The following is a 13913-nucleotide window of genomic DNA, read 5'->3' as shown; positions in this document are numbered from 1 at the left end:
TTCTAGAAGAAAAATTTTCTAAAAAGAATCAGTTAAAATTAAAATAAAAACACATTTGCTGCCTTTTTTTTTGGTTGTTGATTTATTACATCTTGTTCCATTTGTAGTTTGTTAGTTTGTTTGTTTGTTAATTTTTCTCCCTCCCTCTCTCTCTCTTCCCTCTCATTTTTTTTCTCCCTTTTCCTCATATGTTCATCCGTTTATCTGACCTAAAAGTTTGTTGGCTGTGTAAATGTTTGTGTGTTTTTATGTGTTTTGTCTGTGTGTTCATTTGAGTGTGTTTATTTTGCAATTTTGCGTTGCGTTGACTATTTTTGCTGCACAATTTTGTTACAATTTTGCTTTGTTTTGGAATTTTCACAAATCGATTTTGCCTTCCCCAGCCATGCCTAGCATGTGTGTATGTGTGTGTTCCTTGCTTAGCATTTACGTTGGTTCGTTTCCATAGTAATTTTTCACCATTTTGGTTTTGTTTTGTTTTTGTCCACTTCAATTTTTTGCTCTGTTTTTTTCTTTTTTTGCTTGTTGCCAGGGAAATGGAGAAAGGAAAGGATTACTGTTCCTTTCATCATTCAAATATAATATTATAGGAATTTATATTACGAGTGTGTGTATGTGTGTGTGTGTGGTGGTTTATGTTTTGTTGTCACTTCTTTTCACTCACACGCACAAATGTGTTTGTTTTACATAATAATTATTCATGAATTTGTTGATGAGTTGTGTGTTTACGATACGCGCTTTTTTTGCTTCTTTTTGTATGTTTTCATCGTTAAAAGAATACCTCATTACACGCCATGCTTGTTTATTCATTCAAAACCGTTGCTAAGCCTATAATGTTATGCTTTGCTCTGTGCTTTGCGTTCTTACCAATACCGTAGACACACGCACACCGTTTGGCGATGCGTTCGTAATCTAATTTTAATCCATTGTTTTTGTTAAGTTTTTATACGCTTTCAAATGTACTTTTCACCTTGTAGGTTTTTTCCTTTTTGTAATCCATTTTTCACATCCTTTTTGCATGTGTGTGTGTTTTTTCTTCTTCTGATCGTTCGTTACTTTCTCATCATACAATGATGCATAAAAGTGTTACTTAGAAGGGAACAATTACAACGTAGATGTAGACTTTATGTTTGCTCTTTACCTCTCCTTTTCCATCTTTTGTTTCCGCTTTTTGTTTTTGTAAATGTAATTTTTATCTCTGGTTTCGCTCTCGTCTTCTTTTTTTTTGTAATTTGGTTAATGCTTTTACTTGCCTTTTTCTGAATCATTTTTTTCTTCTTCTTGTTTTCCTCTTTAAATTAGTATATTTACGTTTAAATGGGTGAGCTAACATTCACAGATTTTATCCACTTTTACCAGCAATTTTTGCTTCTCATTTGCTTTTCACTTTTATCCACTTTTTCTTTGCTTCATGTTTTGGCGCGTTCCGAAAAATGGGTTCGTGTGTTTTTTTTTTTCACTCTTCCGTTTGTGTTGTGTTGCTCTCATCACCCTTTTCACTCACTTGCGAATGTTGTCCCGTGTTCGCTTTCTTATTTGCACACTGTTTTATGCTGCTTGTACAATCGATTTGGAATTTTGTAAATTTTACATAATTTCGAATTCGGTTTTGCATTTTTTTTGTATTATGTTTTTGCTTTCTTTTAACCATTGTTTTCACACTAAAATATCGTTTTTTGTTTGTTTTGCTTGTAAGTTTGTTTTTTGTTTTATACAAATGCCCATCCATCCTTCTTTGTTTTGTTAATGGTTTACGGTGGGTAAACCGTCACCCTCTAGAGCGTTTATTAAGTAGCGATTAAATGGATGTGTGTGTGTTTTTTTGTTGTTGCATATAATTATAATTTTTTTTCCACTTCCTTGTTTTTCTTTAAAAGATTAACTTTTCCACCTGTCGACGTGCGGTGTTCGTTTTTCGCTGACCAGTTGGTTTTCCGAGTGTGTTCCGAGAGAGTTCCTATGCTTGTTTGCTTGACACGCCCGAATACATGAAAGTAAAACAATTGTGCCGTGCCTTGCTCTGCCAAAAAAAGTACTTGCCCTTCTTGCTGCTGCTGTTCGTGTGTGCTTGAGAGACATTTTACTGATCTTCATGCAAACCGTAACCAAGCAAGCCATGCATCAAAGATGGTTCGATGATGTTATTTGATGGTGGCGCTTGCTTTGATTCGGTTGTTTTTTCCCTATCTGTTTCCACCTTTGCGTTGTTTCATTTAATTTATCCCTTTTTATACTGCTAGCCAGGTTTTCGTTCTTTTGAACCTGTTACAGTATTTTGTTTGCCAAATGTGTTTTCCCTATGTTCTTCTTCTTTCATTTTCTTTTTTTCCCTTTTTTGTTTTAGTTTGTTTTTCCATTTAATTTGACTGCCTGAATCTGGTTAATGGTTGTGCTGGTTGTACCTGGCTTGTTTGCGGTGTGATAACTGAAAACCTCATTTTTGTTTGTTTTTTTGTATTTGTGCAACCGAAAGCAAAAATCAAACCACACGAAATCATTCATTTTGCTTCCCATTGGGAATGCGAATAAGAACCAAAGGATGTCCGAAAAGTCCGTACCTTCCAGTGTTGAGAATTATTGGAAACGTTTTGTTTTTGTTGTTGCTGTGCTTCTTCTACTCGCTGGCTTTTTCCATCACCTTTACTCGACACTGTTCCAGAATCTGTTTGCTGAATCTGTTGAATTATTCACATCCCAAAATTTACCTATTGCCGGAAATGGTTATGTTTTTTTTTGTTAGCTTCTCATATTCGGTTTTCTTCTGCGAAAGTTTTTGTTCTGTTCTGTAATTGTAAGTGTGTGATGTGTTTTTTTGTAGTTTGTGTGTGTGTGTTCTGTTTGTTTATTTTTATTGCATTTGCTGGTTTGTTTGTTTGTTTCTTCTTCAGTTTTACTGTTACTGTTTTTTCTTTTACTCATTTTCACTATTGTATAACGATTTATCATCTTATGTTTCTGATTGTTTGTATGTTTGTTTCGCTCTTTGTTGTTCGGTGTCGTTAGTCGTTTCCTTTATTGTTACGTCCGTTGTTTTCTGTTTTCTGTTTTCGTTTCTATTCGTTCGATCCGTGTTTTGCGTATTGGTCATTGGCATTCGGTTTTGTTCTTTTGTTGTTTGTTTGTTTATTGTTGTTTGTTTTGGCTTTGTTTCTATTGTAATAAACTTTACTTACTCATTTACTATTTCTGCTATGTTTTTTTTTTTGTGTATGCTTTTCCCTTTTCTTTCTCTTCGGTCTGTTTTGGTTTCGTCTGGTTGGTGGTTGGGGTTGGGAGAGGGAAAAGTTGCAGGGGAGGGGGTTTTGGTTTTTCTTCTTCGGTTTTGGTTTAATGTTGTAAATATGGACACTCGCCTTCGTCCCCCATCGCCCTCTCCCCCGGGGGAAAGGGGGAGCTGGAACGGAGCGGACTCGGCGAATGCTTTTGAGCTAGCTTTGTGGCGTTTAAATATAAACTCTGGCACTGTGTGATGTGTATGTTGGCAGCACAGGAACATTCCCGCCGTCCGTCACTCGACTGCTGTACCGACCCTTTCAGCCCTGTTCGGCTTCAAACTGCTGGCTGCATCTGCTGTCGTTTTGTTTGTTTTTTTTCACAATCTGATTCTCAATAATACGGCATTTCGCTTTACAATAAACCTATGTTTAGACAAAATAAAAACAAAAATAGTTTTACCCTTTTGCTATTGTTTGGTTTTGTTCTTCTTCTGTTTTGTGCGTGTTATTGTTGGTTTTTTTTTCCCCGTTCAACTGCTTCTTCTCTATGAACAGTGGGTATCAGTTTAGCTTTTATTTTATATGAGCGGGCTTCCGGTAAGCACCCTTACTCTGGCTGACTGTGGTTTGCTGTTTGCTATGTTTAGGTTTGTTTTGTGCTTTCTGTTATTGATTATGTGTTCTAGTTTACTCTCGCTTCTTTTTCCCTTGTTTTCTAGAAACATTTTCTCTTACTTTTGTTTCTTTTTTTCTGTTTTCATTTTTCCCTTTTTAAGGGTTTTCTTCCTTTAGTTAGTAGTTTCTTTTCCCATTTTCAGTTCCTGTATTGTTCACAGCACACGCATTATTCACATACTTTGGGCGTGTGTATTTGCATTTAGTAATGTCTCTCTCTCTCTCTCTCTCGCTTTCACCCGCCATTTCTCTATTTCACACTTACTGCACAGACTTTCGCTTTCTCTCGGTCAGTTAATAATAAAATATTTAAAAATTGATCTCTCTTGTTAACAACTCCTATCCCACTAAGTAGTCAGTAGTGTGTAAAGGTTTAGAAGCCGCCATATTTGCGCTTCCCGTGTACGTGTTTATTATATGCCCTTTAGGGGTTTTCTTTCTGTGTGTGGTTGGTTGTGTGTGTGCTGTCTGCATTGGTATTGGTTTTATTTTTCTGTTTCATACGCTAGCTTGGGCATCCCTCTTGCCACCGATTGTTCTGTTAGTTTGTCTCTGTTCGTTACAAAAAAGTACCATCTGCTGCATTCGTCCACCATTGCATTATAAACTGTGCATTAACTGTCAACAATAAACTGCTGGATCCTGTAATGTGGTTGTATGTGTAGAATGTGTGTGTGTGTGTGTGGAGTGTTTGTTTACCTTTCATTGCATTCTTCATTATTTGTGGATGATGATTGTTATCCTTACGAGAGCAAATACTTCTTATTTACAGGTGTACACTCTCTCTCTCTATCTCTCTCTCTCTCTCGCTTCCGCCATTTGCTTACCAATATGGCTGCCATTAGTGTGCATGTCTGTCGCAACTGTCAGTTTAAAAATGAAAAAAAAAACAAACAAAACATTTCTCCATCTAGTCATCACTGCACTTTTCTTGGAAAAGTATCGTATCCGAGCGCCGTCTTATCTCTCTCTCTCTCCTGCTCTCTCACTATGGAACCACTATGGAAGGTTCATCGGCATAATAGACACATATATTAAGGAATAGACCATTGCATTACCTTCCGTACGCGTTTCGCTTCACTTAGTACCTACAGTTTAATGGGATTAGAAGAGACACACAATTTGTTTTTTTTTTCACGATACAATTTGTTTTTTGTTTCATTTTGGAATTGTTTTGTTTTGTTTTTTCTTCATAAATTTATGCACGTGCATGCGTAGGGTTAAAAGTAATTTTCTTCATTCGGTTCGCGTATTTTTGTGATTTTTTAAAAATCGTTTTACACCTTTTTCTTACCCCCTTTCCCATTTTGCAAGGGAGAATGATTTTAAACTAGTTTTTTGTTTTTTCGGTTCGGCATTCATTTTTTTCTGAAATTATTTAAAAATTGTTCTTCGAAACAGAAACGAACAAAAACAAAAAAATGGAAACATTTGTGTTCTTCTGTTTGTTTGTTTGTTTTGTTCGGTTGCTCGGTGTGTCCTGCAACGGTCGAGGTGGCAGTTTGGTAATGCTGCTTGCTCGCTGCAGCATTCTATCTTGCAATTTTTCACATCTGTTCCGGTTCCAAAAGTTTTACGTTGCTCTTTTTTTTCTTATTATTTCTATGTTCATCTTCTTCTTCTTTCACCGTTCTTGTTTGTACTATTTTTGTAGTTTGTGGTAAGTTATAATATAGAAAAGAAAAACAACAAGACTAATGTAGTCTTTCGTAAAATCATATAACTATCACTCCCTAAAACAGAGCGATAGAAAATGTTTTATAAAAGTTATTAAAAATAGTAATAAAATGGGAAAGAAAACTAGTAAAACCTGAAAAAAAGGAAAAATAAACAAAAGAAAAGAAGAAACACAAAACAAAAACGAGTAAAAAGATAATATTACACTCGCCCTCTCTCGCTCTCTCTCTGCTTTATTACACCAACATCTGTTGCTCTTCAGCGCTTATATAGCCTTAGAAACGAAACGATACAGCTACAAGTAGTACACTTGACTAAAACTATAACCTACTCCGTAACGGTTCTAATGGATAAACGATAAATTGAAATAGTAAAAAACAAAATTAACACGGTTCGGCTACGGGGTTGCTTGAAATCAAAGCTGCTTTCATCGTTCTGCCCCTTAAATCCTGCTGGCTCGCCCCTCACATCAAAACAAAAAGTGTCCTTCGGTGTCGTATACTAAATCGCATCGGAAAATTACTGTCACGCGTAAAGGAAACGAACAAACAGAAAAATGCAACCTTTTGTATCGGCTAATTAGAGAAAGAAGTAACTGTGAGAAACGAAACAAAATAAGAATTAGACGACTGCTGCTGCTGCTGCTGCTTATCATTAAGGAAGGAATGGGGGGGGGGGAGTTGTTGCTTCTTGATTTTCGTCTTCCTCTTCTTATCTTTTCTTCGTCTGAAAGGGACTTAGCATAAGAGATCCTCCCATTGTACATTCTTTATGGCACACTAGGAATCGGTGCGCACTGTCGAACGCCTTCTCAGAACCGGATTGCATTGGATGGAACAGAAAGAAAAAACATTCACTGCACATGTGTGTCTGTGTGTTTGGGTGTGTGTGTGTCTTATTGTTTTTGCTTTTAAAACCTCGCAAATAATTTAACGCATCGCCTTTTTTGTGACCATTTTTTCCCCACCTAGCTTTCCGAACCCTTCATCTATTATCCATTACATCGAAACAAAATCGCGCCGGTGCACAGGGCCGGACGACGATCAAAATTTTGCCACCACCGCCCTTTCTTTTGCCTAAACAATTAAATTTAGATAACACTTATGAAAACATTCTTTTTTTTTTTGAGCCTTTGCTTTTGACTGAGGGAAGCAAAAACATAGAACAAAAAAACAACGAACAAACTTCGCGTCGCGTGCAGGAGAATCATCTTAACGGGAAAACGGGAGTATTTTCACCATTTTTGGGTTGCGTTGCATCACAACTTAACAGCATGGTGGTGCCGATACTGCTATTCGATCGCTATTCGCTTCACTAGAATAATTTTGATTGCCTAAACAGTGTTTTTTTGTGTGTGTGTTTGTTCTTCATTTCTTTTTTTACATACAATTTTAATATACCTAAAGAGATGCCTAAAACACAGAGAAAGAGCGTAAACCATTTCTCGAACCACAGTCAGAATTTTTAACCTACTAAGAACAATTTTGGTTTCATTTTCCACGAGTTTTTTTTTTTTTTTTTGTACAAAACCGAAACAGTAATTTTGTGAACACAGTTTTCGTTTTCGAAACGTTTTTTTGTTTTCATCATACTCCGTTTTTTCCGTCTTAATTTGGTCACCTTCACTTTTGTTTCCGAACTTTTTTTTTGTTTGTTGCCATTCTCTCTTTCACCTTTCTGCGTGTGTATATATATAATTCATTTTTTAAACAAAATTTTGTTAAACATTTGACCTAAACAGTGTTTTTTTTTCGTTTTAAATTTTTCATTTTGGTTTGTGCTTCCTTTGTTCCTATGTTTTGCTTTCCTCTGTTTCACGAGTTTTGCTTTCCTCACTCACTCCCTCCATCACATTCCTCATCATGCCTAAAAGTACTTAGTTTTTGTTTTCTAGTTTAGTTTTTTTCTTGTTTTCTTGTTTTTGCCTAAAGACTGACCCACCTTTTTTTGCGTTCTATCACTTTCCTTTCTTTGTTTTTCTCCCTTTTCTTTTCTTTTCAATCACTTGTTTTTTTTTCTTCCGAAACGTGTGTGTGTGTGCAAAATAAAATGATTAGAATTTAGAAATACTTTTCTACCTTCGTTTACACGTTCACCTTTTTATAATACGTTAGGATAAGAGGATTGTGTATGTGTGTGTTTTTCTGCTTCTTTTGCTCAGTTTCTTGTTTTGTTGTGTGTTTGTGTGCTCACGTGTGCGTGTGTGTTGTTGTATGTTTCCCTTTTTTTTTGGTTATCACAGTTCTTTTGCATCCTTTTTCACCATTTGCGCTTTTCCCCCCGTTTCGTTTTGCCATTTCTACCTTCCCGCGCTCCCTGTTTGCTACGAGCGGATGTAATATAGCCCAGACCCATCCAATCTGGCAAGCTGCAGATAGTTAATGGAAACGAGTGGAAACAAAAAATTATCAACAAAACATAAATAAAAACGAAAGAAATGAAAAAAAACATACGTTTCCTCGTATATTAAAGTCAAAATCACACATCACAAATTTTGCTAGTAAAGCCTAAACAGTTTGCCTTTGGAAGATTTTTTTTTATAGAAAAAGAACTAAAATAAAAAAAAAACATTTTTCTAAAACTCCCAAACATTATGATACACAAGCGAAATGCGAATGAAGAAAGTGACTCCTCGTCAAAAAAAAAGAATGAAGCAGAATCAACAGAAGACGCTAAAGATAATATTTTCATCCTTTCTAATCAACTAAATATACATCTTCAGTTAGCAAGTGTTAACTGCCAACTTCACCTAAATCAGATCCTGACTGTATTTTCGCCCTTCGCTGCTTAAATAATTTTGCATAGCCAAACATTGCACGTACGTTAATCCAAATTTTCGGTTTCCATGTTTGCCCTAAACTAAACCAAACGTTTTCTACTTCTTTTTTGTTATGTTTTGCCTAAAATTCGGTAAATTTAATTCACACGAGAGAAGACCACAGATCATTTCCCCCCGCTTTCTTTTTCGCTTCGCTATTCGCTTTTCCTCTTCTTACACCTCTGCGCTACCGTACCTTACGAACCTAACGAAGGTAACCTAGATTGGGATTGGGCGATACCGCCGACCGAATAAACGTATGAGTACATAAAACAAGAAAAAGAAAATGTATATAAAGGAGAGAGAACAAAAAAATAACGGTCAAACAAAAGCTACTACTACTACTACTTCCCCTTAAACTCCTCGGCTACTACGATCTACGAGGTAAACCTAGCAACTGTCGCCCACTGTTACGCGGGCACTCATCTTTTCCGACACTTAAATGCGCACACCGTTGATCGGATAATGTTTCGTTCTTTTCTCGATTCCTTGCTCGAGTTGGCTTGCACACGTTCCCCTGCATTGGTAAGTTGTTTCGCTACTGTGTTTTACCTCTTTTGTTTGCTTGTTTGCTTTATAATATATTCTACTTCACTTTCTCTCATTTCACCTTAAATTCGAGATTTTGTTTCCTTGCATTTTACTTTTCCCCATTGTTTTTTGCTTGTTTCTTCTTCGTTTCGTATTTTTATGATTCTTAAAAACACACACACACATTATATTCCTTTTTATGCTTTTTGTTTGTTTTTTTTTCTTAATCATTTACGCTTTCTTATCTTTTGTGTTTCGCATTTTTCTTTCTTCCAAGTTTACTTCTTGTTATTTTGTTTTCTCTTCTTGATTTTCTGTTTCTTCTTTCAACCTTCACGGTGCACGGTGTTTTCTTTGGTAAACAATTGAACAGCATGGCACACGTTCCAGTTTTCTCTTCTTTTCTCTTTCTTTCACCCATTATCTTCTTCATTTTCTTCTCTTTTTCCCTCTCTCTCTCTCTTTTCAGCCCGATGGCACAAAACACATGTAAGAAATGTTCCATCGTTGTTTCTACTTCTTTTTCTAAATTCTTGATTGCGTGTGTGTTTTTTCCTTCTTCTTCTGCGATTGTGTGTGTGTGTGACTTAACTTCTTCTTTCACCTGGAGGCGCCCCCTTACAGGAAGCTTTTGTGTGAACGTAAAAAGGAGAAGAAAAAAACATGATAAAGAAAAGCAAACCCCCCCCTCCATAATACCGTGCACGTTCTCTAATTGCATTAGAATATATTAGTATAAAAAAAAGGGTGAACAAAAACAGAAACAGTACAACGGAAAAGTGGAAGCGGTTGATAAAAGACACCGAGAGGATATGCCTCAGCTTGCGTTACTTCGTTTACTCGCTGCATTTAACAAACCCACCACGCACGCACGCACGCAACAGCACTGCACGCACACTTACAACAGTTCTGCTTAGTTTCCTGCGCTTAACCCTATACAACTAGCTATTGGCCTTTGATTGTTCGGTCTATTGTAAAGGAAAAACCAAAACCGTGTGTTGCAAAATGGGCTCACTTGAAGGCACTTGACCGGCGGCTGAATGGTCAGGTCCCAACGGAAGTACAAAGTGTGTGTTTGTGTGTGTGTGTGCTTCAAACCTAGTGTGAAAAATGAAACAACAGACTAACGGAAAAGCTCTCTCTCTCGCTCTCTCGCGCTAGAGCTTTTATGTGTTTGTTGTGGTTTTGTTGTTGTTGTTGTTGTTGCTTAACTATTGCCCGGTTACTATGGTACTGTTGTCTTATACTTGTAGTTGTATCCTGATCCTTGTTGCTATTGGTTGGCTTTGTCTATTACTCGTCTTCTTCCTCACACGTGTAACTCGCTCAATTATTTCTCTTCGCGCTCTCACGCTCTCTCTCTCTCTCTCTCTCTCTCTCTATTATTGTATATATTGTAGGTACTAAATAACAACTGTATATTGTTCTATCGTGTGTTGCTAGGAAAGGTGAACCCTTCCGGTTTAACTATTTCCGGCCCAAACCCCGGGCGAACGGGGTTCGCTGTGGGTGAAGAGCACTAACACACCCCTCTTCAAGTAGAAAAAGGGGGTTTGGAGGTTGTGGATGGAGGTGAAACGGGGTGTATAAAAAAAGTACATCCCTGCTCCGCCTTGTGCTTGTGTGTGTGTGTGTGGGTGTGTGAGTGTGACTGGGGGGGGGGGGGGGGGGGGGGAGGCTGAACTCTGTTGCTATCCTGTTTGTATAATAACTTAATTGCACTACAGTTGATCATCTTCGGATTTATTCTATTGGTTTGTGTTGTGTTGTTTGTTTCTCTTTTGTTATTAACTATAAGAGCTTCTCACAAGCTCTCACTCTATCTTACGATCACTCTCTTTCTCTCTCTCTCTCTCTCTCGCTAGTCACAGAATAATGCTTAATAGCTGCTCTTTAGCAACATCTTTCTCTCTCTCTCTCACACAGTGTCCTTGGTGCCGTGACCAGGAGTGGTAAACGCTTAGCCAGTTTTCTATTGCAGTTATTGCAGTTGTTGTGGTTCGGTTGTGTTATAAAAAACGTCTCTCTGAGAATAAGAAAAATAGCACCATCTGTTATATAAAGTCGGGGAGTTCGGGGGATGTTCTAGGTTTTTTTCTTCCGGTAATATCTGTTATCTATTGCACCACTGTATCCTGTATGAAGAAGACAAATCCTGTTAGTAAGTAAAACAAAACAACCAAAACACGCCTTGACTATGTCTGAACACCTCTCTATATACCCTACTATATTATTGCGTACTATAAAAAATGGTGGTGCGCGTGGCGTGGCTTTGTGCGTGGTACGGTTTGCTGTTGTTTGTATGTATGCGTGTGATTTTCACTTGTGTGTGTGTGCTTTGCGTCTGTATTGCTGGGTTAGTTAATATCTAAGGTTCGCTGTTGCGCCAACCGACAGAGGTATATTGCATTGCTCCAGTGTTGGAACAGTTTAAGATGTGGAACCGATCGTGCAGTTCCCGGATTTTGCGTGGCAAGTGAAGCAAATCCCGGTGAGTGAAATGATACGCAGTTAAACGAAAAAAACAAAACTATTTTTAAAGAAAATAAAATAACTAATCTTAACACCTGCTCTTGTGCTCTGCGCCATCCCTACCGGCGGCTCCTCCTCGCTTCTTAGGCCATCTCCCGCCTCCAACCTGTCAGTTCGACTGCTGCAGTGAAGTAGAGTCCAATGTGTCTGTCCTTTCCATCCGTACATTGCGGTGCTGCCCCGTCTGGTAACCAATAGTTGCTGTGAGCGACTTTCCCGATCCCTCCTGCTCCCCCTTATCTATTGCCGTTTCCCTCCATTGCGGAACGCGTCCGCCCGATTTGTGCGCCCGAGTGCGTCACGATCCGATCCACAGGTTTGTGTGCTTCCTTGCGCCCTCGCCTCATACTGTCGCCCCATTCGCCCCCTAGTCTTCCGTTCAGTCTTTGGTTTCGATTACGATCTTGCACACGTTCATTCGCCCTCCGGTCCCGGTCGCTTCTGGTTGCGCTTCCTCGTGTGGTGCTGTTGGCTGCTCTCGCTGCCTCCAATGGTCTGTTGTGCTCGGTGCAGAAACCATATCGAGACTTGGCTGGATTAGTGGCCATTCGTCATCGTTTCTAGCGGGTGATGCAATGGCGGTTGGTGTGGTGGTTGTGGTGGCTGCTGTTGCTGCTGCGGTTGATGCAGGTGAACCAAATGCTGTGGATCGCTCGGATATCACTGTGCCACGACGGCTTGCGGTATCGGGGCGGCTACGATTGCGGCGGCTACGGCTGCGGCGGCCGCTGCCGATACCGGCGGTGGCACCGACACCGGCGGACCACCGTTCGGGCCCGCTCCGTGGGGTGGCGGTGGGGGTGCATTTCCCGCCCCACCGGCCTGCGGTGGACCGCCGACGTTCGGCGTGACTGAGGCAGCGGCTGCGGCGGCTGCTGCTGCTGCGGCGGCCGCTGCCGCCTGTCCATTAGCGTTGGCCGCCGCCACGGCCGCCGCACCGGCTACGAACGACTGGTTAAAGGGTGGCCCGTAACACTGCGGGAAGTACAGCTCGTGCTTGACCGGTGTGGCCATACGCTGGATTAGCTGGTTTTGCTTGTCCATCAAAAACGATGGCGATACCTTCTGCTCGATAATGCCGTTGTTGTTGTTATTGTTGTTGTTGTTATTATTATTGTTGTTGTTGTTGTTGGCAGCGGCGGCCGTGGCGTTGTTGCCGTTCGCCGTGCCATTGTTTCGTGCAGCGTCGCTGTTGTCGTTATTGTTGTTATTGTTATTATTATTGTTGTTGTTGTTACTGCTGCTGTTGTTGTTGTTGTTATTGTTATTATTATTGTTGTTGTTGTTGTTTAGAGCAGCCAGCTTGCGCGATTTGGACGAGTGCGGGTTCATGTGGTTGTCGATATGTTTCTTCACCTCCTGCTCGGTGCCGAAGCGTCGCCTACAGTTTGGCATCGGACAGCAGAACGGTCGGTCGCCCTGTGAAAGGAACAATGGAGAGAAAGGGGGAAAGAAACGATGGATTAAGCCGATGATTAAAGAGTAAAACGGGTGTATCATCTACCGAAGGAAAACCCCTAAAGGTATGCATTCAGCACTACAAACATTCGTAAGCAGCATTGAATAGACTACTTAACGGCTCTAGTAAACAAGAGTCGCATCGAGAAAAATCGAGTTTAATGTTATATTAAACAGGTTGCAAGAAACACCTAAATCTAAAAAAAGTAGAAATAATTTAAATCTAAAATCCAAATCAAGCCGTGCTGCCATCCTGGAGTCCTTAACAGAACTATGGGAAAATCTTTTTTTCAGAATAAAATTTATATTCTAGTAAGTTGTGAAGAAAATTGAAACACATATTTTGGAAAACAATTGACAGTACAATAATAGTTTAAACATATGAAAAATTCATACGAATTATACGATCTGTGCCGGAAAATATTATTTCTTCTAATCCATGCGCTAGATTCGTTCATCTGAGGTATGTCTGTGTTCCATTGGATAACTTGGAAACATTCATCAGAAACTGCATAAAACTATGACTGATCTTGTGATGACTCTATCTGAATGCTAATCATTAATCATCATCATCTGGCATCATTAATAAGTGAAGAAGACTTGAGTCTTTATATTTTAGTTGGTTGGGAGGTCGTGATTCTAAAGCTATTTTAGACCTGATTTTAGATCAAAGCAAAGACTAACTGTCGTGTTTCATTGACTATCCAGAAGTTGGATTGATCTTTCCTATGCTGCGAGTATAAATAAAAATACAGATGGCAAGCGAAGATAGGCATTTTTGGATCCTAACTCTCAAGAAAACAACTTCCATTGAGACAATCTGCCTCTCAGTTAGAAATTTAAAAAACTCAAGAAGGTAGATCTGAAATCTAAATTTTACAACTACCTGGTGCGTTCGGGTGTGCTGATCCAGGATGGCCTTCTGCCGGAAGTCTTTGCCACACTGTCCACATCGGTACGGTTTCTCGCCCGTATGTATACGAATGTGCTGTTTTCGAGGGGGGAAA

The 13913-nt window shown here is 39.3% G+C and overlaps 1 protein-coding gene across 12 annotated transcripts in view; it reads right to left on the bottom strand.

The window, feature by feature from the left end:
* Positions 1-1036: 1036 nt before the first annotated feature.
* The window catches only part of LOC118503488 (zinc finger protein rotund), a 61756-nt gene continuing 48879 nt past the window's right edge, over positions 1037-13913 (bottom strand). For 11 of the 12 annotated variants that reach the window (XM_036036792.1, XM_036036793.1, XM_036036796.1 and 8 more), the window contains 2 exons: positions 13790-13894; positions 1037-12867 (listed from right to left, as the gene is read on the bottom strand). In XM_036036792.1, the coding sequence (XP_035892685.1) occupies positions 12109-12867; positions 13790-13894 (864 nt within the window). In that variant the 3' untranslated portion in view covers positions 1037-12108. The remainder of the gene's footprint in view (positions 12868-13789; positions 13895-13913) is intronic. The other variant, XM_036036800.1, reaches the window with a different exon arrangement.

This window comes from Anopheles stephensi, chromosome 2 (genome assembly GCF_013141755.1).
Source record: "Anopheles stephensi strain Indian chromosome 2, UCI_ANSTEP_V1.0, whole genome shotgun sequence".
NCBI classification, from domain to species: domain Eukaryota; kingdom Metazoa; phylum Arthropoda; class Insecta; order Diptera; family Culicidae; genus Anopheles; species Anopheles stephensi.
Note: the sequence above shows the minus strand (reverse complement) of the source record. Positions and strands in the feature narration are given on the sequence as shown.